The 25884-nt window shown below is 39.2% G+C and overlaps 1 protein-coding gene across 5 annotated transcripts in view; it reads right to left on the bottom strand.

The window, feature by feature from the left end:
• AP2B1 (adaptor related protein complex 2 subunit beta 1) overlaps positions 1-25884 on the bottom strand; it is a 133500-nt gene that overhangs the window by 27001 nt on the left and 80615 nt on the right. For 4 of the 5 annotated variants that reach the window (XM_078063718.1, XM_078063724.1, XM_078063712.1 and 1 more), the window contains 4 exons: positions 17030-17071; positions 16025-16171; positions 13189-13334; positions 6972-7101 (listed from right to left, as the gene is read on the bottom strand). In XM_078063718.1, coding sequence (XP_077919844.1) covers positions 6972-7101; positions 13189-13334; positions 16025-16171; positions 17030-17071 — 465 coding nt within the window. The remainder of the gene's footprint in view (positions 1-6971; positions 7102-13188; positions 13335-16024; positions 16172-17029; positions 17072-25884) is intronic. The other variant, XM_078063732.1, reaches the window with a different exon arrangement.

Here is a 25884-nt window from a genome sequence, read left to right as displayed (position 1 = left end):
ACCTAACTGATTTTCAGGCCCTATGAACCTTGATTCAGAGAGAAACTTGTTCTATAAAACCACAAGCTATAGAACTAGGATCTACACATAGAATTTAAAGGAAGACATATTTTAGTTCAATATAAATAACTTTTAACAGTTTCAAGATGAACGGGCCATTTTAGGGTAGTAAATCATTAGTAGTATTCATGTAGATGTTGAGATGCCATCACTGCTAATATAGGGTAAACTCGATCAGAAATAGGGCTTGGGGCTGGGTGGCTCAGTCGGTTAAGCGTCTGACTCTTCGTTTCAGCTCAGGTCATGATCTCAGGATTGTGAGATGGAGCCCCTCAGTGGGCTCTGCCGCTCAGCACAGAGTCTGCTTGAGATTCTCTCCCTCTCCCTCTCCTTTTGCCCCTTCCCCCTCTTGCTCTCTCTAATAAATAAATCTTAAAAAAAAAAAAAGAAATAGAGCTTGAAAGTTTTATTTTCAAGGTGTATGGACCTCAATACCATGAAGCCTCTGCATAACTCCTACATAAAAATTGTGAATAAAGCAAATTCTTTTATCTCACTGAACATGATGCTACAGCAAAATATGAGTGTAAATAGGAATGAGGGCAGGATATGGCTCTCAAGTGGGCTTCAATCCAGCTAAGAAAAATCCCAGTGAGCTCTCTTTAATTCCAGCTCATGATGTAGTGTAAAGCTTTAAGGCTTTGCATAAAGATTATCAGCCATAATGAGAACAGAGGGACTAGAAAGAGATACCTACTTTTTATTCAGAATTCAAAGTCCCCTACTGCATAAAGATCACATGGTTACATCTACTTTCCAATTATTTATCAAATCAAAACCACAAAACTGATTCCATTTTTCATCGACTCCTAACTTACCATCACGATATAAAGACGGCTGGGATTTTAATAGATGAAAACCCACAAATCACTTTTATTACCACTTTAGAACTACTGTGTGAAATTCATTATTTGCTCAAGATTTGCAGCTTGGGCCTCTGTTACTTGAGTAATCTGATCTCAGAGACCCTTTTTTTTTTTTTTTTATGAGGAACTAGGTCCCAAGCTTGGGTGTTTTGAGAACTGAATTCTGGATTTCAGGAACAACTGTGTGCTGCCATTGACGCCAGATTTACAATCCACTGGACCACCTCTGCTTTCTTGTCTACTGCTTACGGGTAGTTATTCAAACAGGGTAGTTGCTATTAATAGATATATCCTAAAAGAGAGTCTCAGAAGCCAGTACTTGACTGAAAGACAAAAGATACTGCTTAGTAGAATCTTGATTACCTTAATAAAAAGGATAAGGAGTATTCTGAACAGGGATAACCTAGTAAAAAAGCAATATGTAGTATATAAGATACTCTAATTTCTCAGATAAGACATGAAAAGTACATCAAATTTGAAGCAGCAATCACAGAAAGTAATTTTCTCTTTCTTTGGTAGTAACATGTTTTCATCCTTCATAACCAAGCCTCTATGACCTACATATTGCTAATGGAATATTTCAGGTTCGTCCTGTCTACAGGGGTTATTTTCAGCACTGGATCTATCTGTCCAACCTGGGAATCTCTTATAGTTCCCATAAAATCCACCACTTCAAGGACTCCACAGCTATTCAAGCAGCATGCAGTCCCATAAAAGCAATCAGAGTGCACAGTCCTCAACTGTGGATCCTGGAAGACCAAAGGAGGTTTTTAACACTGAACTTGTTTGGCCTGCACAACAGTCAAGAAAACTCAGCAAATGCCAATCTGGTTAGCTTCATCTGATGGAAGCTGCTGAAAAGGTCTTCCATTTGGAAGCATTTATCAGTTTTTCTGGTATAATAGCTACAGCTGTGGGCTTTCTGAGTGTGAACTGACATATGTAAGCCATGAAATATCAGGGACAGGCACCATCTGCAACTGATTGTCTCACAGGCTGCGACTCAAATGTAGGAGTAGCAAGGGACAGAATTTTCTCAAGGCCATACACTGGCAAAAAAAAAAAGCCTTTTGGCTAAGATCTTAAAGGTATGAATAAATAGGACTGTAAGATTGTGTTCTTTGCAGCTGGGATCTTCAGCACTTTCTGCCCTAATCATTCAAAGGTTGAAATGAAAGAAGTTGTTTTAGAAGAGACCTTCAAAGAAAAAAACTGAGAGACGTTTTCGCTAATATTCATCCTCCTATCAAACAATACTTATGTGATCAATAAGAAACACCATATACAGGAAAAACCCAATTCTTTATCCATAGGTTTACCTCTAAGGCTCCCAATTATAGAAGGAAGAATTTTTATAAAGGTGCTATCAGACTTTCAGGTAAAGATAGTAGACTGAAAATCACAAGGAAAATTTCTTTCTCCTGAAACAATTTCTGCCATAATTAAAGAAAAAAAATTTAAAGGTATAAATTACAAAGATAGGGAAGGAAAAAAAATACAATAGCAACAAAATCTTGGTGTCTGTAAAAGACATGGATCAGCAGCAACACCACCATAATTCTCAAAAGCTCAGGACTGGCAGCACGTCTGGAACTGTATGGAGGGGAAATGTAGGGAGGGAGTGTCAAAAGAAAAAGGATTAAGATGCTGTTGGGGTCCCAAATCCCCACCACCACTCTATGCTACCTTAGCCCCTCAGCAAAAAAAGTGAAGATTAATTCTTTTAGAGGATAAAATACATGATACTTTGAGGGGGATGCCAGGCATGGCTGAGGGGTGGTGGATTCAGTGAATTTATGCATAATGAATGCTGAGACTCTCCAGCCATCTTTCCCAATTTAGCTGCCAAAAAGCTGGCATAAAGCCTTTATATTCTAGACAAGAGAGTCAAAGATAATTTTTGGAAGAATTAAAGCCAGCCCAAGAAGACAGACGTGAAAGTACTGACACAGAGGATTCCAGCTGCCCTCAGTGATGAGTAAACTGGAACTCTGGTCCTGGGTCTCATGGTTTAGAAAGCCACACTCTGATCCTCCCCTGGCCTCCCTGCAACCCACGGACAGAAGAATCATCAGGACCAAAGAGAGATGCCCAGATAGAACACACAGAATCTACTGGCAGACAGACCCAACACCGTTTTCAGGGCCTGCTGCAGATATTGAAATTTTACAGATGAAATGGTATGTCTGAGATTTGCCTCAAAATATTATGGAGTAGGGCTGTGGACAGGGGTATAGATGAAACAATATTAACTATAGATAATCACTGAAGCTCAACGATGGGTATGGTATACAGGGACTCATTACACTATTCTGTTTACTTTTGTAATGTTAAGAATTTTCCATAAAAAGTTTTTAGAAAGTAAAGCAAAAGGAGAAAGAGATGGAAAATAAGAGGGAAAAACAGGGATTGGCTCAGAAGGGTCAACATCCAAATGAAAAGACTTCTAATAAGAGAAACAGAAAATAAAGGGAGATCTACAAAAGTTTAAAAAAAAAAAAAAAATTCCCAGAACCAAGGGCTACAAGCTTCCACTATGAAAGAGCCCAGTGAGTCACCTAGTACAATGGGTGACAAGGGACTGATACCTCTAGAGGCACATCATGTGAAATTTCACAATATGAGGGATAAAGAAAGGATCTTATAAGCTTTAAATGAGAAAGAACACAGCGCAAAAAAAAAAAAAAAATCAAGAATCAGAATAGCATCAGACTAGAAGCAAAATGATTTCTAACCTAGATATACAGAAACTGTCAGAAAGTATGAAGAAGACATTTTAAAACATGTGAAACTTCAAAAACTTTATTCTCTACATACCCATTCTCAGGAAGCTACCGGAGGGAGGATGTTTTTCATCAAAATGAGGAAGTAATCAAAGAAAAGAACCATATAATAGGAGACCCAACATAGAAGAGAGAAGGCAATGAACCACAGAGTGATGATGAAGGGAGATCCCAGGATGACAGCCATCTTTCACACATAAGAAAATCAGTCCAGAATAGAGCAGGTCAAAAGACTCTAGAGGGGACTTCAAGAAAGTGAAAGTGATAGACCTTTTTGAAGGGTCTGATCTCATGGGAAGTTGGGACTGAATTATGGTTAAAAACACAAAAAAATTAAGCAAATAACTTCTGGCAGCTGGGTTTATTTGTCCTATATGTTGATATGAAATTAGCCAAAATAGTTTAACCCACACTGCCTTCAAAATTTCTTTTCCTCAAACTCCAAACATTTTTTTTCTTTCCTGATTTTATGGTCTGAAGTAGAAAAGCACTCATTTTCCCATGTGAGTTCTTGAATTCAAACACTATGCAAATATAATGTTTAAATGCCAATCAATCTTTACCTGGCTTTATCTGGATCTTTATGATCTAAGCTTGTTGGAGTTAATATTTGATTCTTTTTGTTTATACTGGGACAAGGGCAGAATGGAAGGTGAAATCTAAAGTAAACCACCCACCTTAAGCTAGCCATTACTTTCAACTAGTACCAGCAGACATTAAATAGAGCTGCTCATAGTGGGGGGGAAAAAAGTGTTTCTCTTTTAAGTTTTTGCTTATCTTCTCCACTGGGAAATGTCAATTAATGAGAAAATCACCATAATTATGACATCCTTGACAGAAGATGTAAAATTTTTAAAAGTCTGCTTCTTCTAACTTCAGGTTTACAAAAACAAAAATTTACTAGTCCTAATCAGTACTTTTGAGGGAAGGATTTGGACTAAGATTCAACTGCTCTTATGAGGGTTCCTTATTCGGGATGTTCATTTCACTGAATGAGAAATGGAAATACAAATAGGAAGGTAAACTGACATTCATTTCTTTATTATCTCCTTTTTGTTTTAAAAGCAGAAAAATTTGCCCTGGTTTCTGTGACCCAAATTCCTTTTCCCACTTCTACAGTAAAGCATTCTTGCAGTCATGCTGACTGTTCTCAAATACTGTGCTAGAGGCTCTATGGGCCAACAGGAGGTTAGATTTCCATGAAAAAGGAGCAGGTGTAGATTTGGGTTAGTTCCTTACTTCAGGATTCTGTGCTGGAAAAGCCCCTTAACACGCTGCTCGCATCATAGTAACAGCCAATTCCATCTGCACAGTAATCCTGGTTTTGTTCTTCTAGTCTGAGCCAAGTTCTTTCATGACTCACTCGTCTTTGCTCCAAATCATTATACCCTTTGCAGAGAAAGAGGCATCCACTAACTGTGGCAACAAGGTAGTGAACTGGTGAACAGGCCTGGTGTGCTGGTATTTAAACTACCAAAGAACATTAGTCTTAACTCCAAGTAATTGTACTGGTGATGTCTCACCATCAGTACTAGGATTCACACTGGTATTTCCAGATGATTGAGCAATGGTATCCCACCTGTCTTGACTGGAAAGTAGAAGGTTGATATTTTTCTTTAATCATTTTAAACATATTTTATATTTTTAGTCTCATTCAGGCTATTCATTTCAAGTTCTTGGTGGAAGGGGAGTCCTCATCCTCTGTCTGCTGTGTCTTCTGTCTTTCATAGTATACCTTTCCCTCTTTTTATGGTTCAAATTGTGAGCTTTCTTTCTTTTTTTAAAAAGACTATTTATTTGAGAGAGAGAGCACACACAAGTGGGGCAGAGGGGCAGAGGGAGAGGGAGAAGCAGGCTTCCCGCCGAGCAGGGAGCCCAATGAAGGACTCGATCCCAGGACACTGGGATCATGACCTGAGCGGAAGGCAGATGCTCAACCGACTGTGCCTCCTAGGCGCTGCCCCTGTGAGCTCACTTTGAAAAGAGATTTTCTTTTCAGCTGGGAGTCCTGATGGCTCTGAAGCTTAGAGCTGTTGCAAAATGACTGCTTTGCATTTGCTTCTGCCAGGTACCCTGGGTTTCACCAGTCCTGGACCAATTTTACATTAATTTATTGGTTTGGAGAACATTGTACCTAAGTTTGGGCTATATGCCCATATATTATGCCATGTATGGCAAAACACTGGGTCCTGGATTTGTCATAAGAGGGCATGCAGAATGCTGGTCAGAGAGAAACTTTTCCATCACCTGCCTTACTGTAAACAGTTTTCCCAGTTTCCCGTCCACTGAGGGAGTTACCTTCCAGGGTATTAGCTTTGTGCAGAGATCACTTACAGTTCCCAATCTCAGGTGGACCCAGGGCTGTCTCTCTTGTCCTTGTGAGCATTTAAAAACCCACAACATCGAGGGCTTATATCTGTATTAATAACCCTTTGATACTGCTACACTTGAGCTTATAAGCTTACTAGTCTGCCTTCATGTTGCTTGAACCCCAGAAGGCTTATATTTCAAAGAGAAATTCAAAACAGATGAAAACTGAATGAAACTCTCAGCTAGTACTTAAGCATTCTAAAAAATTCAGTATTTTCAAGATCGAGAGGCTCTTGTAGACCTGATAAAGTTCTGAGCTCCTCTAAGACACTGCTACTTATCATAGTTATGTGCTAATAGGGGGCCTTTAAATCCAAATAACTCTATTTGTGGTTGTGTGTTCAAAGATAACCTCTACATACATCTGTTCTCATATAAATGACAAATTCACTACAAAAGTCTTTTAGAAAAAAGGTTTATAAATAAGATCTTTAAAAGTTTCTAAATGTTTGTTGAGTAAAAGAATGAGTAACTTCCTGTGTTACTCATTCTTTTACTTATTGGTGCCTGGTGCCAGCTAGGCACCAATATGACCTTTTTTTTTTTTTTTTTTTTTAAAAAAAAGGGGCGGGCACCTGGGTGGCTCAGTCGGTTAAGCAAACGACTCTTCATTTCATCTAAGGTCATGATCTCAGGGTCATGATACCGAGCCCTGAGTTGGGCTCCGCACTGGGTATGCAGCCTGCTTAAGATTCTCTCTCTCTCCCTCTGCCCCTCCCTTGTGCTCTCTAAATAAATGAATAAACAAACTCTTCTCCAATAGTTATTTCAAATCTGAATACTCCATGACCAAATCTTAATATGAGGAAGAGAGAGTGGTTGTTTCATACATAAATGAAATAAAATCGGAAAGGTATCAAGTTGCACCCCCTGAGGGAAGTAAAACTCTAACCTGCAGGTTATTCAGAGGTTCCATCTTCATGACTGGGCCCAAGGTGTTGAGAGGCAGGGAGACATCAATGCTCTGGTTTGGCATGAGCGGTGTATGGATGGCCAGAGGAGTGCTGGGGATGACACCAAAGCTACGAAAAAGGATGAAAAAAATTCCAGAGGTTAATCAGGAGGCAAGATTTAGCCACATCTTTGGGTTTCAATGGCTCTTTACTCCATTTGAACATAATTTTTAATAAAATTAAATGGAAGAAACAATGGAACCAAGATGCTTAATTCTAATTTGCTGTAAACTGATTACAATATAACCCGTTTCCCATTAAATGGATTTGAGGAAGGAGAAAACATTCATAAGCACAGAATTGCTTTGCTAGTTTCTTATGTTTCACACCACTAGAGGGCCAGATTTAATAAGTTTCTTTCTCTCTCTTTTTAAAAACATCTTTCCTTAGAAAATCCTTGGGAGAAAGAAGACTTAAGAATACACACCCTAGGGGCACCTGGGTGGCTCAGTTGTTAAGCATCTGCCTTCGGCTCAGGTCATGATCTCAGGGTCCCGGGATCGAGCCCCGCATCAGGCTCCTGCTCAGCAGGAAGCCTGCTTCTCCCTCTCCCACTCCCCCTGCTTGTATTCCCTCTCTTGCTGTCTCTCTCTGTATTAATAAAATCTTTAAAAAAAAAAAAAAAAGAATATACACTCTATAAAGTACAATAAATTGACATTATTTCACTAGCTTGATAACCTGCCTTAGTAATCCAGAAGATTACTTACTGGTAATTCTAATTTTCTTTTTTGTTTACCTATGCAAGACACAATCACTAGAAAAGAGACAGTGAAAGTAAAGCAAAATTGATTGGCTTAGACATTCCAAACGACTAGGACCAGCTGGTCACTTTCTAAGCCTGAGGCACAGAGTGTGCACCCACCAGTTTGACTTCACAGAGAAGCCTGTCTAATAACAATACAATAGTAAAGAGATGGGAAAAACCTGAGTCTGGAGTTACATAAATAACAAATACATATGAGAGCAGACGTGTTTTGTTTTTGCTTTTTTTTTTTGAGAGTGTACACTAGAGAAAGTGAGCATACGCCCAAGCAGGGAGGGTGGGAGGGGCAGAAGGAGAGAGAGAATCTTAAGCAGGCTCCACGCCCAGCACAGGGCTCAATCTCATGACCCTGAGATCATGACCTGAGCTGAAATCAAGAATTGGACACTTAACAGACTGAGCCACCCACGTGCCCCAAGAACAGACATGTCTTATGTACAAGAAATATAAGAATTTCTTTTTTTTTAAATTTTTTTTATTGTTATGTTAATCACCATACACTACATCATTAGTTTTAGATGTAGTGTTCCATGATTCATTGTTTGTGCATAACACCCAGTGCTCCATGCAGAACGTGCCCTCCTCAATACCCATCACCAGGCTAACCCATCCTCCCAACCCCCTCCCCTCTAGAACCCTCAGTTTGTTTTTCAGAGTCCATCGTCTCTCATGGTTCTTCTCCCCCTCCGATTTCCCCTCCTGCTACATTCTTCTTCTTCTTTTTTTCTTTCTTAACATATATTGCATTATTTGTTTCAGAGGTACAGATCTGAGATTCAACAGTCTTGCACAGTTCACAGCGCTTACCAGAGCACATACCCTCCCCAGTGTCCATCACCCAGTCACCCCATCCCTCCCACCCCACCCCCCACTCCAGCAACCCTCAGTTTGTTTCCTGAGATTAAGAATTCCTCATATCAGTGAGGTCATATGATACATGTCTTTCTCTGTTTGACTTATTTCGCTCAGCATAATACCCTCCAGTTCCATCCACGTCGTTGCAAATGGCAAGATCTCATTCCTTTTGATGGCTGCATAATATTCCATTGTATATAAGAAATATAAGAATTTCAAATAGATGGAGCATAAAGGGAAAAGTGGGCCTACAGGTGTAACAAATACACAAATGAAAGAGATAAATTTATATTGAATTTGTGTTCTAATTAGCCTCAGGAAGGAAGATGGGACTATAATACTTATAACTATAGAGTTTATACAGGTATTATAAAGAACTATAGAGTTTATGTAATATCTTTCAAGAGTCATAGGATGGCAGAAGAAACATTTTCTTTTTCCTAAACTATGCTTTAGAATATCAAAATGTAATAATAAAGTGATCCTGAGAATACACATCACTCATTTTTGTGTAACATTTATAGATCAAAAAACCATTCTGCTCTTTTGATCTTGCTCTCATGGTCAGCAATCTCTGTCTGAAGGCAATATTGGGATAGAAACATGACAGCAGTTTAGTTCCTAATCTTCAAATTGCTCCCCTTGGAAATGATACAGAAGAAACAAAGAGGGAAAAATTCCTTACTAATCTACAACTTCACCTTCTGCAAAACTGCAAGTCCGAGGAAACCTACAAACTCCCAATTATATTTACATGTGGCCAAAGCACATGAGATCAGCAGAACTGGTGAGAGAAGCTCTGGAGGTGCAGTAGGGAGGCACAGAGAGTTCAGAGGCAACTAGGGATAGCAGGCCTCAGATACTGATCATAAATATCCATTCTCAGAAGAGAAACCCACTCCAAGTGCCAAGCGCTATTGAGTAGGGCAAATACCAAACAGGGAACGCAGAGGTCAGGTGAAGAAAGAAGGTGGAAAGTCCCCAGGGGGGCCTGGGGGTAACAGAGCTCAAGAAAGCAGCCTTCTAAAGGGGAAACAGATACCTGAAGATAGGGCTGTGTTCCTCAGAGGCAGAAACCAGTAAGAGAATCTGTAGAGCTCAGGACTGAAATAAAGTCTTCTTGAATAAAGTCAGGTTCTTTTTTTTTTTTTTTTTTAAGATTTTATTTATTTATTTGACAGAGAAAGACAGAAAGAGTTCACAAGCAGGGGGAGAGGCAGAGGAAGAGGGAGAAGCAGACTTCCCGCTGAGCAGGGAGCCCGATGTGGGGCTCGATCCCAGGACCCTGGGATCATGACCCGAGCTGAAGGCAGCCGCTTAACCGACTGAGCCACCCAGGCACCCCGAATAAAGTCAGGTTCTTAGAGGCAGAGGAGTTGTGACCACACCACAGCAAAGGAGGGAGAGTCCCTGCGTAGCAAAGCCTAAAAAAATGACCCTGGCTTATCTTCCTCGTCTACAGGAGCCTCCTGCTAATAGCAGGTCCTGCAAATTCCAACTCATTCAGATAGGAGTATCAAAATGGTATAAGCACAGCACTCAAAGACACTATTACAAAAAAGTGGAAAAACAGCAGTACAAAACTTATTGACAAATAAAACATACTTGAAAATAATCTGCCATAAAAACAATGGAAATTATGGGGGCGCCTGGGTGGCTCAGTTGGTTAAGTGTCTGCCTTTGGCTCAGGTCATGATCTCAGGGTCCTGCGATCCGCAGAGGGAAGCCTGCTTCTCCCGCTCCCTCTTCCCGTCTCCTTCCCTGCTCCCCCCTGCTCGTGCTCACAAACACATGATCTCTCTCAAATAAATAAAATCTTAAAAAAAAAAAAAAGAAACATTTATACAGAAGTTAACGGAAAAATACACTTAATAAAGCAATTGCAGTCACCAAAGGAGAACACATAACATGAAGGAAGCACTTGGGGAAGAGATGGCCAGACAAGAGGAGAAGATAAAGGAGAGTCAATAAAACTCAGGAAAGGGCGCCTGGGTGGCTCAGTCGTTAAGCGTCTGCCTTCGGCTCAGGTCATGATCCCGGGGTCCTGGGATCGAGGCCCACATCGGGCTCCCTGCTCCGCGGGAAGCCTGCTTCTCCCTCTCCCACTCCCCCGGCTTGTGTTCCCTCTCTCGCTCTCTCTCTGTCAAATAAATAAATTTAAAGAAAAAAAAAAAAAAAAACTCAGGAAAGAAATAATAGAAAAGAATAAATCATGTCAGAAATGAACTACACCAATAACATAGATGCAAAAAACACTCAACAAAATTTTAGCAAATCAGACTGAGCAATACATAAAAACAGACAATATATCCTGACCAGACAGGATTTATCCCAAGAATACGAGATTGGGGTAGTGTTCAAAAAAATCAATCACTGTAATCCATCATATAAATACACTAAAAAAGAACCACATGATCATCTCAATAAATGAAGAAGCATTTGACATTTTTACCAATTTATAATAAATTAATTATAATTAATGATCAATTTAATACACACTCACAGTAAAACTCAACAAACTAGGAAGAGCAGGAACTCTCTCAACCTCCATGAAAAACCTACAGTTAACATTGCACTTAATGGTGAAAGACTGAATGCTTTCCCCCAGAGAATTAAAACAGAACAAAGATGTCCCTTCTTATCACATGCACTCTACATTTACTGCAGATCCTAGTACAGTCAGACAAGAAAAGAAAAGGCGTAAGACTGAAAAGGAAAAGATAAAACTCTCTAACCACAGACAAAATGATTTATCTATGTAGAAAACTGTAAGGAATCTACAAGAAAGCTACCAAAACTAGTAAGGGAATTTAACAAAGTTGCACGATACAAGTTCAACATACAAAAATCAATTCTACTTCTATATACCAGGAAGAAATAAACATTAAAATGAAAAGAATGCTACTTACTATACCATCAAAACTATGACATACTTAAATCTGACAATAGACAGGAAATATCCGTACATGAGAAATTATAAAACAGTGCAGAGAGAAGTTAAAGATGACCTAAATAAAAAAAGCAAGCTGATGGATTAGAACTTTGATGTCAATTCTCTCCCAAACTGATCTACACTCTCAATCAAAATCCCAGCAGGTAAAGGACCTTTAGAATAGCCAAAACAATTTTGAAAAAGAACAAAAATGGAGTTTGTACTATCTGATTTCAAGGCTTACTATGGGAAAACAAAGTTTACTCTGACTCTCTTTACACCATATTTAAAAATTATCTCAAAATGGATTATAAAAGTTAATGTTGGAGCTAAATCTATACCACTTTTATTAAAAAAAAAAAACAAAAACAGAAAAAAAGATCTTTGTATCCACGGGCCAAGCAAAGATTTCTTAGAACATAAAGAGCATAAGCAATACAGAACTTTTACTTTTTGAAGGACACTGTTAAGAAAATAAATCCACAGAAAATATTTGCAAGATGTATATCTGACAAAGGCTTTGTATCCACAATATATAAAGAACTTTTATTACTTGATAATAAAACTAAAAAAAGAAAGATCTGAGCAGATACTTCACTAAAGATATAATGGTCAATACATTGATGAAAAAAATTGCTCAATATTATTAGTCATTAGGGAAATGCAAATTAAAATGAGAAATAAATTAAAATGCAAGTCACTATAAACTCTTAAGAATGGCTAAAATTGGTAAATAGCTGGAAATAGAACTAGTCTGACAAAAGGAAACATAGACTTTCTAGATGAGTGATTTCTAATGTGCCAAACTTTCAATCTAAGGTATAAAAGTTATTTCCAAATGCTCAGAAATAAGTAAGACAATCACTGATATAAGTTGTCACTGATAAATTTTATTAAATCTGCTTTAAGGGTCCAATTACTACTTTGCTGGAAACAAGTCTGATTATCTTGTATTTATGAATGGACCTGCCATCAAAGTCTAGCAGGCAGTTTCCTGAACCACGATATTTAATAAAAAACAGTGATGTTTCAGAACCATAGAAAATCAATATTTACATCTTCATGCTCCCTTCCTTAATAAGGCAAAGAATTCATTGCTAAAAGCAGACTGTCTGCCTACATTATTTAGCTAACAGGTATACTGACTGTTTCAAATTTTTGACATCAACCAAAGTATGTTCATTTTTCCCAACAAAATGTGGGCTTTGGATACTCATTTGTTTTGTTCACTACTCTAGCCCCAGTACCTAGAAATGTTTGGCACATAGATGCTAAACAATTATTTGTTGAACGAATAAATGGATTTTAATTAAAACTTTTTTTTTTTTAATAAATGGTTTATTAAAAACTTTCTAGTCCTAGAATCCTTTAAGAAGGCAGTAAGCAAATTCTGGTTTTTCTATATGGATGAGTTTCCCAACGAAATTCCCTAGGGCCTCCAGAGTGGAAGCTGGCAAGTGAATAGACATGCAAGACCAGCTCTCACTCTACACCCAACATCTGCCAACATCAGAGTTTTGAATGCATTGTTAAAAATGGAACATTGGCTTGTTGTACACAAGGCACAAGTTTCATGACTGAGTTGAGGACTCAGACATCTTACCTATTCTTGTTAAACTGGATTGCAAAGTCTGTCATGTGCTGCAGAGCTTTGTTGGTGAAGTTCATTTCCATATAGATGTGCCCCTGGCGGTGAGTAAATGTTCCGGAAATCTCCAAGCCTTTAGCTTTTACTGCAGGCAGCCAGACCTAAAAGACAGTACAGAGCCCAATGGAACCACACAAGATTTATCTCAATGCTATTTGTTTTGAATATATAAAGATGAAATTAAGATTTCGCTTCTTTAGGCAATTATGGTGATTTTTATACTATAAATATCAAGTCAGATGCAAAAGGCTCTGGATATTCTCTGAATTTTGAGATTATTCTCAATTGAAGAACCAAACCAAACTAAACCCACACAAAAACAGTCTATGAATAAACCGGCTAGTTCTCCATCTTCTGTTCAACTTGGTCATTTTACTGCTTGATTACTGCTACCAAAAGTATATACAAGAAAAAGAGAAATTCCAATGAGTGTAATTTTTTTTTTTTTTTTTTATTAGCACCTTTGGTAAAAGGCTTAAAAGGGAAGGAACTGAATCTACTAATGAAAATAGCATGTCTGTATCTTTGAAGACTTTTTTTTTTAATCACCACTAAAACCATTATCATTAATCTTAAAGGCAAGGACCATGTCTTACGTATGTTGTTAACTCTTGCTATAGTTTCTGGTAAATCGTACTTAGATGTGGCTTAAGTACTTTGAATGCCTATCTTCTCTATATAATCCATTACCCATCCCTGGCCCTAGAACCTGTGATAATCCTGGACAATAAGAGTTAATTAAAAAAAAAAAAAATCAGGGGCCACCTGGGTGGTTCAGTCAGTGAAGTGTCTGACTCTTGATTTTTGGCGCAGGTCATGATCTCAGGGTCATGAGATCAAGCCCTGCGTTGGGCTCTGAGCTTAGCAGGGCGTCTGCTTGAGATCCTCTCCCTCTCCCCTGCTCCTCCCCCTGCTCTCGCTGGCTCTCTAAAAATAAATCAATCTTAAAAAAACAAAAAAAAAACCCAGGAAATTCATGAACTGTTCTGACCATCTAAGACACAATACCGAAGCATCAGTGGGTGGTTGAATAAACATAAAAACATACTCAGCCACGCTAAAGACCAAAAAGGAAAGGAAGGAAGAAAATGAAATCAAACAACCATAGATATTTTTCATCAGAGGGTCAAAAATCCTAAAAGTCAATAATACTCAATAGAGAATTTAAGCAATCTGGCACTTTGTACTGTGTTGCTGGGAATATAATGTGACGTCACCTTTGGAAGTGGAGAATGTCTATTTTAAAATGTTTAAATGATCGGGGCACCTGGGTGGCTCAGTCGTTAGGCATCTGCCTTCGGCTCAGGTCATGATCCCAGGGTCCTGGGATCGAGCCCCACATCGGGCTCCCTGCTCGGTGGGAAGCCTGCTTCTCCCTCTTCCACTCCCCCTGCTTGTGTTCCCTCTCTTGCTGTGTCTCTCTCTGTCAAATAAATAAAATCTTTAAAAAAAAAAAATGTTCAAATGATCAAGCACACTGCAGGTTTGCCCTATAGCTATATTTACAAAAGTATACCAGGATAAAAAAATATATGTATACCAGGATATACATATGCAAAGATGTTCACTGCAACACTGTAATAACAAAAAGTGGGGAGGGGGGTGGTAGGACCAAGCGAATAACCTGTATGTCTATCAACAGGAGAATGATTAAATAAGTTGTGGCACATCAATACAGTGGATACAGACATTCAAAATAATATGGTAGAGAAAAAACTAGATGCAAAACAGTATATTCCCCTGACATAGTTCTGTTAAAGAACACAGACATATAGGTATATGCATAATCCTTTTCTTCCGGTAGGACACACAAGAAAGTTAATAGTGGCTACCTATGGGAAAGTGAGGACAGATAAACTTAATTTTCCATCTGTCATTTCTACATTACTTAAATTTGTCATTTGTACGTATTACTTTAATATTAGTAAACAAATGCATTAGATAATCTTTTAACCAACAATTAAAAGTCTGTGGGATAATATCCAACACAGAAACCTCACAACCAAGTTACCGTATTGTGCCAAAATATTATGGCTCAGTTTTAAATCCTATTTTTGGTTACTCTATTCAGCAGCTGTGTAGACAAAGTTATGACCCCTGGAATGGACAACTGGTCTACAACTCTAACAGGGATCCTCCAGAGTCAGATGAACAGGCAGAGAATTCAGGAAACAAACAGGCATATTGTCCCCCAGAAAGGCACAATTACAAGAAAGTGGGCCTAGCCTGGATGGCACTATTCCCAAAGGCTGAAATAAGCTTCACTTACAGCGGTTTCCACTTTTGAAATTCAGTCTGAGCAGGACATTAAGCAAGGTTGAGACTAGAAAAGCACCAATGACGGAAACCTAAATCAGAACTCTAAAAACGTACACTAAAATCCATGAAAGCCAAATGTGAGCATCAGCACTCTAGAATCCACATGTAATACCAATAGGGAATGGAAGGAAAGAGAAGTAAAAATGTTATTCCTCTATACTATACCCTGCCCCCCCCCCCACCCCTCACGGTTGCATCAACTGGGTTTACACTAGATTGACTTCAGTGCTGACAAACCAGACAATATTTCTAAACACAAATATTTAATATTTCCAATTTTAAGTCTAATTATAGAAATAGCTAATGAAGATGCTATGGTGCTTCTCGTATTGCTAAATTTCAGGCTACTTTTCATCTTCCTCTTAAATCCTTTAGGACAAGGGCCCAAACCTTGGACTTATTATCAGTGGAAATAACAAAAAATATTAAGTAATTCAGGTATTGTTCATTAAGAAAATATCACTTTACTTACAGCCTTAGGAGCCACATATCCACCAGGTGCCATGCCTATTCCCGTGGAGAGTTCAAACAGGTCATTCAGACCACTGCTGACCACAGCAGGAGTAGGTGAAGGAGCAAAGGTTGCAGGCACTGATGAGGGGATGAAGGATTGTCCCACCTGCAGGGAAAAAGGGAAGGGGGGTGGGGAAACCAGGAAAAACAGATTAATAGCCCTTAACATGTTGCTCCATATTTTAGTAGTATTGATAAAACAGTAAGGACACACCATAATTACAATATTCTTGGAGCTGAATTAGTATATTCTTTGTCCTCTTAATCATCACAGTTATTTTTTCACCATTGATAATATACAGACACTCTTTAGAAGTTCTATCAGAGAGTAATCAGTAGGACCAGGAACACAGTGATCCAAGATCTTTTCTGTTTGTTTCCAATTTTAGCTTCCATGATTCTGTGCAAAAGGCCTACATGTACCCTAACGAAGGGGGAGTCTGTGTCTATAGAAAGAAGAAGCATCCAACTTAGAAAGCAGTTCTATTTCCACTTGGGTGCAGACAAGTCTTACTTTCCCATTTAGGCATAAATATCTAGTAGGAAACTCTCCTGGGGGGAGATGGATATTCATACCCCACCCCAAACTCAGTCACTTACGAGGAGAGTCTCCCTCTGAGTCCGCTGACTCTCTCAAGTTCTTTGTAGATGACACTAGAGAATAAGAGCATTCTCCAGTCAAGATGGGAGGTTCCATTTCCTTTAGCTCTTTAATGTCAGGAAGACAAAGAACTCTGTAGACACCAGAGCGCCAATCCCTAAAGATGTCCCTATACCACATGTGGTGTATGCCTCCGAAGAATCCAAGTAACCCTATGCTACTTTCTACTCTTCATTTACTGCTATAGAGGTTTTGGTGTACAACACTAGACAGCAGCGGTGACTGGTCTGAGAATGTGTGCATAGGAAAGGCATCAAACAGGGGGCAGCGCATCCCATGGTGAAAAAAACGGATGGCACTTACTGCCGGACTTCCTCCAATGCCCCCGCCAAGGTCACTGCCAAGCTGAAAGAGAGAAAGGAGAGAGAGGAGAGAGAGGTAGAGTTCATTTAGCTAAGTACTAGATGCCCATATAGAATCTGTAAATTGCTCTACCAAGTTGCTGGGAATACATGCTGTTCAACTTGACTCCCAAAGCTTAAAGAAATTCTAGATTGCAAAGAAACATGTCCTAGGGGAATCGAGTAGTGGTACTGATGGTGTGTGGGAGTTCTGAGAAAACTTGGAAAGAAGATGGAGCTGGGACATCTCAGGGATGTTTCAGATCCAATCTTCTCACTGGGGTACATAGGCACAAACCTAACCGGATTTAAAGAATTTACATATTCCAAGAAGCTCTATCAACAAGCAGTAATGTCTTGAAAGCGTTTTATTTTTCCCCTAAAAAGAAATTTAAGGGAGAAAAAAAAGAAAAGCAAAGAAAACCTAAAATGTGCTTTGATCTACAAAACCTGCTGTCCCACTGAGAAGGTGGGAACCAAACCAGTATTGAGCAATTTCAAGCTTCAAAAATTACAGGTGGAAAGAGTGACTTTTAGAATTTAGAACTTTCCTAAGAAAGAAAACCGCTGGGAGAGGTCAAGACGCCCTACCCGGGGAGGAAGTAGGAAGGCATGCAATGCTTCAAATCTCTTTCACAGTCGATAGTACTAAGGAGAAATGCTGTGATTTATCTGGAGATCATGTAAAAGGATGCTAACTATTGGAGAATTAGATGGACTTAATTAGCTAGGTGACAGGAAAATCATTCCACATGGTCTTAATCTGGCCTTTTCCCCCATCAGGGCTCTGATATAATTCATCCCGAAGTCAGGCTTCCATGACAAAAGCATTAAAGAAGAACTGAAGCTGAAAATAGCTGGCATGAAGAAACATAAAACACACATACACACAACTAACAGTGCTGTATAAAAAGCGAACACCACCTTTTTTGGCTACAGTTCTGCATTTGCGTCTTCCCTAGTTCTCACTGTGCATCTGAAATTCCTCTTTGAATCACCAAATGCCTTGTCTGCTCTACAAACACTGTTTCCTTTATTATCTGTCATTTAGTGGTAGAAACTTGGGAATCTTTGTGCTGTGGTTATGTTAAAAAGCAAAATTGTACTGGTTTTCAGGATTTGAGAAAGAGGATTTATCTTCTCAGTGAAAAAATACATGAAACAGGGTTGCCAAATTCTAAAAAAATAATCTATTCTGAAAAACAGTGAGACCTATGACAAAATCCTATTTCCACCATGACAGAAAATGGGCTGGGCAGGTGCTTCATAACTAGCATTAATAAGCATTCTCTGCTCTAAGTTCCAGAGCACTCCAAACCTTGAAGAGCCGTTTCTAGAACCTGGTTCCTGAAGATTACTTCATGGTTGAAAATAAGCCAAAAATCACATGTGTAAATAAATAAAAAGGTCACCACAACGAAGAATTCAAACAACTGGAAAAGTCTGAAAGCAAGTAGAAAAGATATCACACATCTGCTTTCTCTCTGGTTCTGCAATAGCACACATCTGAAAACCACCTTTTATTCAAACACTTATATAACATCATTTGGATACAAGGCACTATGGTGAATGTAAAGATGCCAGGCAATGAGGGGAATACATAGATGAATAAGACCCAGACTTTGCAAACTGGCAGGAGAAATAAAACATGAATGCAAAACCACACAGAATATTCTAAAGCAAAAAAAAAAAAAAAGAGAGAGAGAGAGAGAGAAAAGAGAAATACTGAAGGGAAGAGCCTCCTTTTGGCTGAAGAATAATGAAAAGCTTCAAAGAGGTGGTAGTGTGGGATGATAAAAGCAAAAAGGGGGAGGTTATTTCTCAAACAGCATGCACAAACACTGTAAAAAACATGAATAAAAGCAAGATCAAGAAGAAGTAGTCCAATTAGACTGAGCACAGGGTAGATATGTGTTTAAAAAAAAAAGTCACAGAAAATAAGTTTGCAAAGGCAGGCTGATTATGGGAGGTCTTTAATTTTTTAATTTCTCCTTCATAAAACCTTAGAAGGTTTCACAGAATAAGAGTACTAATAACTACTACAGTTGTGTTCTATCAACCTTAGATACACACAATAAATCAACCACCTGTGTGTGTATACTGGGGGGCATTTAAAAAAAATACTGATGCTGGAGTCTCACTCCCAGAGGTAGTGATTTAATTGTTCTGGGGTGGAGCCTGGGCATCAGAATTTTGAAAAGCTCTCCCAGTGATTCTAACGTATAGACAAGGTGGAAAACCAATGCCTTAGATAATGTTTGGAATCAGAAAAGATTTACCTGTTTGAAAATGACTCTGGAGCTAAATCCTGAATAAAAAGAAAGCTAGACCTTGAGGAGGAGGAGAAGAAAAACAAAAAAAAAACCTTAATAACAAAGGGGAGGATGCACAATGTCTCATTTGTCCTGATACTTTGATCTGCTTTGACTTTCTAATGGGCTTACCTCTTCTTCCCCTCAACCATTCTTCTCCCTTCTGGCCAGGCTTACAATCCAAGCTTAAAAGAGATGGAATTCTTTATGGACCTGATTGGCACTCAGTGGAAAGAAAAAAAAAACCACACTGGAAGAGAAATGACAGTTTTATCCTATACGCTAAATAGGTATTGAGAAAAGGCACTCACTGGTGGTGTTATTTCCAAAGGAAATAAAGCCCACGTATAGCCCTTATTTTCTTAGATTTCATTCTTGTTATCTTTGAGTATTATATGAACATTATCTTAGCTGGGTAAGATCTGAATGTACTCTCCCCACCATGCTGCTTGTCAATTTTATTCAAAAACACGAAAGAAACTGAAAAGCAATCCAGTAGTCCCATGTTTATGTTCAGTATATCACATACAACTCAGCTTCAATACAGAATCAAGAACTCTGATCTTAAGAGACAGGATCCAAAGGGTATTAAGAGACACGTAGCCAAAAGTATAAAGGTTCACCTAACTGTGCTGTTATGTCCAGATAGCGAAGGGAAAGGACAATTTCAATACATGTTTTCTACCTAGCAAAACTATAACTTATTATTCAGACTTTATTCAGCATCTTTCCTTTGACTGAAGAAGTTCCTGAGGGAGGTTATCATTCTCCTCTCGGAAAATATGACAAGGGTGATAGCACAGTGATGGGCAAGAGTGACTAATAAAGAGATGTCAGCATGGATGGGAGCCAGTTACCCAGGGAGTGGCCTCTCCTGTCCACAGTAACAAGCAGGATGATGCAGACAGTAAGCAAGAAAAAGAAAGAAGAAAGCTGGAAGGCTGAATAAAACACAGAAAAGTTCTCATGTTGGCCTGAGCTAGCCATTAACCATGTTAGTTCAGTTGCTGGTATTATCTAGAGTCAGACAAGATTCATCTGCCTGGTCATACTTAACAGGTAGGGTACAATATCAGCCAAATGAGAACTTGTAAAAATCCGATGATATCTGTTATCCAGTGAGCTGGTGGGAGCTGAGTGAAAAGGGAGTGAAAGGGCTAGGTGTGCAGGGCACGGCTTTAAATCTCCATCTTAGGTGTCTAGCTACCATGTTTTAAGTGTCTCCTGGAGCTATCCACTTCCCACTGTTCCCAGGATCGCCTTACTAAAGCTGCCATTCTCTCCACGAAGGAAATGTCAGGACAGAGGAAGACAAAGAAAGGTGAAGTGCCAATTTCAGCAAAAGAGTATTTCAAATGCTGAAAATTGAGAATTTTCCTAAAGGTGTGCAGCTGATACCCCAGGTCCAAATGGTGGCATGGTTAGTGGTATGCAAGCCATAGTGGTTTGGTTCCCCTAATCCCCAATCTAAATCACAGTAGTTGTAGTCATTAAATGGCAACATCTTGCTACTGCCAAAGAGTGGCCACTTCACCATCCCTGAAGTAGTGCTGAATTGGGCTAAGCTCAGGTTGAACTACATAGTAATGTGTCCTTGCAGTGTTAATTGAGTAACTAGATGGAAAGCAATGATTTCATGGTGACTTATTGTAACTTGTGGGCTAAAGGGATTTCAGCACAGTTATATGATTTCTCAACAGAGCCAGGTTGAGCCAAAAGTTTAAGCTGAGTCTGCCCATAGCTCTAGTTCAGCTAGATACCAAAAGGAAACAGCCTCATCCAATGGCAATATATTACAATAGCAGAAATACAGAGGGAGAACTCATGAGTAAGGTTCTATAAGGCAACAAGTCCACCTGACTCCAAGAAAAGAAAGTCTTTTATAAAACAGTATCAAATGAGATGGCCACTAAGTAGACCAAAAGAAAAAAAAAAGTCCCACAAATGATCACAAGGGCTGGTCTTGCTTAGCCCCTTTCAGGTACGTACCTCTGACCAGTCCAAAATATACCTACCTTCTTCTAAACCTATGGTGCTGAGTATCTGAAGACATTCTCTTTTTTTTTTTTTTTTAAAGATTTTATTTATTTACTTGACAGAAAGCGAGACAGCAAGAGAGGGAACACAAGCAGGGGGAGTGGGAGAGGGAGAAGCAGGCTTCCCACCGAGCAGGGAGCCCGATGTGGGGCTCGATCCCAGGACCCTGGGATCATGACCTGAGCCTAAGGCAGATGCTTAACGACTGAGCCACCCAGGCGCCCCTGAAGACATTCTCTTAATTAGAGGTGCAGATCTTAAGCTCAGAAATTTCTCTGCTTCTGTCTAGAGTTACTACTTTTTCATTTGATGCTTTTCAGAATGGATTTAATTAAAGGGAGTCTAAAGGAATGCTTCCGGTCATATAGCTTACCGACAGCTCTATTATTCAGAAGCCAAAATAGAATGACGTAAAAATAGTATACAGCAATTTCCATCAAACAATGGAATTTAGACCAAAATCCTACTGGGGTCAAAAACATCAGTCTGTGCTTTTCCTATTAGGGGGTTTTAGATTTTAGAAGGCACACACCATCTCCTAGGTAAAAGTGTAATTTTTAGCTGTTTGGCTACAAACATTAATTTGATCTTCAAAAAGCTATTCAGAAAAGCATCATAAAATGTAACTAATTAAACTGGTGAAAAGAATCTGTAACCATGCAAAAGCTATTAAACTGATGGCTAAGGATGGACTTGCTATTGAATAGCATGAGTTGAGATCATATAAAATCATCCCAAGACACCTTGGCCTGATAGAAAAAAAGGCTTATATCAACAGAAAAGTAGGGGGATATAACAGAATACTTCCTAAGATGGGACAGGGAAAGAATGTGTCATTACCGGTCTCTTAGGTCCAACACAACCCCATGAGGAGTATAGTACAAATCCACAGGAGAAGCTCTGCATCCTGTTTCATTTTCTTTTTTTTTTTTTTAAGATTTTATTTATTTGACAGAGAGACACAGTGAGAGAGGGAACACAAGCAGAGGGAGTGGGAGAGGGAGAAGCAGGCTTCCCGCGGAGCAGGGAGCCCGATGCGGGGCTCGATCCCAGCACCCTGGGATCATGACCTGAGCCGAAGGCAGACGCTTAACGACTGAGCCACCCAGGTGTCCCCATCCTGTTTCATTTTCTTTTGCAATACTTACTACCCTACTCTATAGTTGTCATCTCACTTTCCCCTACTAGAACATAAGCTTGCAAGGACTAGTCACAACTATATTCCCAGTACACAGAATAAAGTCTGATATAGAACCAGCACTCAGTGAATGAATGTCCTATTAACCATATAAGCAGGGCTATTGGCAATATTACTTCTTGGGGAGACAATTTTGAAATGGATAATTTTATTGGAGAAAATTATCACAAAATGGACAGAAGGCTGACGAAACGGTTTTATCAACTGGCCTAGTGCATCCTATCGGCATCGACATTTCCAACATACAAAATAGAACCAATTAGGGAAAAAAAGGACCCAGCCCCCATCCCAAGGCCAAAGTCCTTTCTAGAGAGGAAATGTATTATTGTCTGAACAGTTTTGACGGCAAGTTTTCAGCAGAAGAATGCCCTGTGCATCATTTATTGGCTCTGAAAGCACTAGTGTTTTGTATCACAGCTCACTGCCAAATAGATGAGAAGATATGATGTCATGGCTCTGCTTACAAGAGGGTAAGATGAACAATCTTGTTCCTTTTGCTGCAAGACAGATGTATGAACTTATCCAGTCCCTCTTTTCACAAATGAATACACTTCTAGTCTTTCTCAAACATTCATATGCCTCCTAATGGCAAGCCAGCCCAAACTCATATACCCAGAGCACCCGGGAGGCACAGTGAGAAGAGGCATAGGGCAAACAAGCTTTGTGTTCTGGCTTAAGCATTCATGCAATTTTACATTCTAAGCCTTAACACAGCAGTGTTTAGTCTGTGTTTACTTTCTTTGCCATCAAGTTAAGAATGACACTGCAAGAAGGATGAGCCACATTTATTCCGCAGCTACAAAGGCCTCCTGCACTCTGCTGTGTACTCCAGACACCGTGTACCCCTGTCTGAGAAGGACCAAAGTGAGACTGGACTCTATTCTAGAAGATGACAATAACAAACAAACTGGAGGAATCTCAGGAGAGTCTTGGGTTCAAATCTTGACTCTGAGACTTACTTGCTATGCCCCCTTCAGTTTTCTGTGAAATGGGGCCCAATTTCCTTGCAGAATTATTTTGGGAATTAGAAATTATAAAAGTTCTAAGCACAGGAAACTGGAACAGCAATAGAAACTCAGTATTGGGTAATTATTCCCCAAAACTGCCTAATAAAAAGACAGTGGTTACAAAAACCACACTGAAGAATTTACCAGGCAAAACTGGGCTATAATTCACAAAGATTTTCTCCACAACACCACCAACTCTAAAACTTAAGCTCTTTAATCACTGCAAATCTTTTCCAGAGGAAGAAATAGGAAGATGCAAAACGAGTATGTAGTAGTTTAGTCCTATAGGCTAAAAAAACTAAAATTATCACTAAAATAGTACCTGACTTAAAATTTCTGAAAAGTAAAAATAAAAATCTGTAGGAAACAGGGTGGGAGGGCACACTTATCATGATGAACACTGAGAAATGTAGAGAATTGCTGGATCACTATATTGTATACCTGACATTAACACTGTACATTAATTATACTGAGAAAAAAAAAAAAAACAGAGTGGGAGGATCTGAAAAACATACACTGTATTTAGGAAAAGGCAGTTTCTCCTCTAGCCCACACTATTCCAGCTGGGCACACTGAAAGGACACTTCTCTGGCTAGAAAACCTCTGTCAGCAAAGAGAAAGGGCACTCTGGATAATGCTTCCTTTCCGGTCTTGATGTACAATAGCACCATTTATCTAAATAGAATAATGCACAGCACCATGAACAAAAGGCTGTAATTTACCCAAGGCCTCTGCTGACAGTCTGAAAGTAAAGGTGACAAAAAGTGTCAAGATTCAATTATTAACTTTAGTGAATCTCACAGATGTCAGACTTACTAGCAAACGGTGTATCTTTACATGTATGTAGGAGTCATACACATGGGCCTCAGGTCACCTCCCACACTACACCAAACCAGGATTTGCACTGTCAGAAAAGTCACACTACCCAGAATGAGCACTTTCCATATCAGAGGCATCAAAAGACCCATACAAGATTTCTGAAACTAAGAAACAAAAAGACTCAAGCAACTTTTGTAAGCCCACATTTAGATAGTATACTATCCTGCTTTACATGTAGAACACATCAACCATGTAAGTTTCACTACAATTCAAACCACATCAAGGGGACAGTTAAGTTTATAGTAACAGAAGGAAGAAACTATCCACAGAGTTCAAGCAAAAGAGAATACGCTAAGGCAGGCAGAAACTAAAAATAGGGATATCTCAGTAAGGAGATTGAAAAGAATATGGAGAAAATCCATTTTGATTTGGGTCCTGTGATGAAAAAGCATTCCATTTTTAAAATCTGAAGCTCTGCCTAAATCAACGATTTCCAAAGGTGCCTGTCTCCAAAATAAATAAGAATTAACTAGGAGGCATGGAGTACGTGTGTATTTTCTTTACATCACAGCAATATCCCCACTCACTCTTTTTTTGGTTTAAAAATCACAGCTGTTATGAGTCACTATTATTGATGGAAGAAGGCTGGGGTCTTCAGGTATGTTGTGGCAAATGATGATGATAAAGCAAATAAATAAATAGATAAGTACTTCCTTAATGACAATTCTAGAAAAAGCCTCCATTTACTAAATCTCAAAATTTTACAAGTACAACAATGAAAGAAGGTAAACAAGATCTAATGGAAGGATCACCAGAATATGAAGAGAAGAAAAATTATACTCTAGTGAATTTGCAAGTTTTAAGACAAAAGTACAGAGGGGCACCTGGGTGGCTCAGTTGGTTAAGCGTCCAACTCTTGACTTTGATTTTGGCTCAGGTCATGATCTCATGACTGTGAGATTGAGCCCCACATTGGGCTCTGCACTGAGCACTGAGCCTGCTTGGGATTCTCTCTCTCCCTCTGCCTCTGCCCCTCTTCCCCACCCTGTGTGCACACTCTCTCTCTTTAAAAAAAAAAAAAAAAAAAAAGAAGAAGAAGAAGAGAAAAACAGGTGACAATCTAAAATACAAAAACAATTTTCAGTCTCCAATTATACAAAGTGAGCAAAGGTAAAAAGAACCCCGGGACTGAGCAACTAAATCTAAATTGGTCAAATTCAACTTCTGGCCAATTTCTGGTAGGCTGGACTACCTAACTGCAAAATACAGTACAAATGTCCTGGGGAGAAGGGGAAGGAACAGAGGTAAAGTCAGAGAGGTCTGTTTTTGTAGGCGGTAGTGAAGAGGCTTACCAGAGTATAATTCTTCAGTAGAAATCATTGTCTTGACAAATTGAGATCAATTTTTAACATGTCTACCTAACTCCATTTGGAACTTCCTTCGG

This window comes from Halichoerus grypus, chromosome 2, assembly GCF_964656455.1.
Source record: "Halichoerus grypus chromosome 2, mHalGry1.hap1.1, whole genome shotgun sequence".
Classification (NCBI taxonomy): Eukaryota; Metazoa; Chordata; class Mammalia; order Carnivora; family Phocidae; genus Halichoerus; species Halichoerus grypus.
Note: the sequence above shows the minus strand (reverse complement) of the source record. Positions and strands in the feature narration are given on the sequence as shown.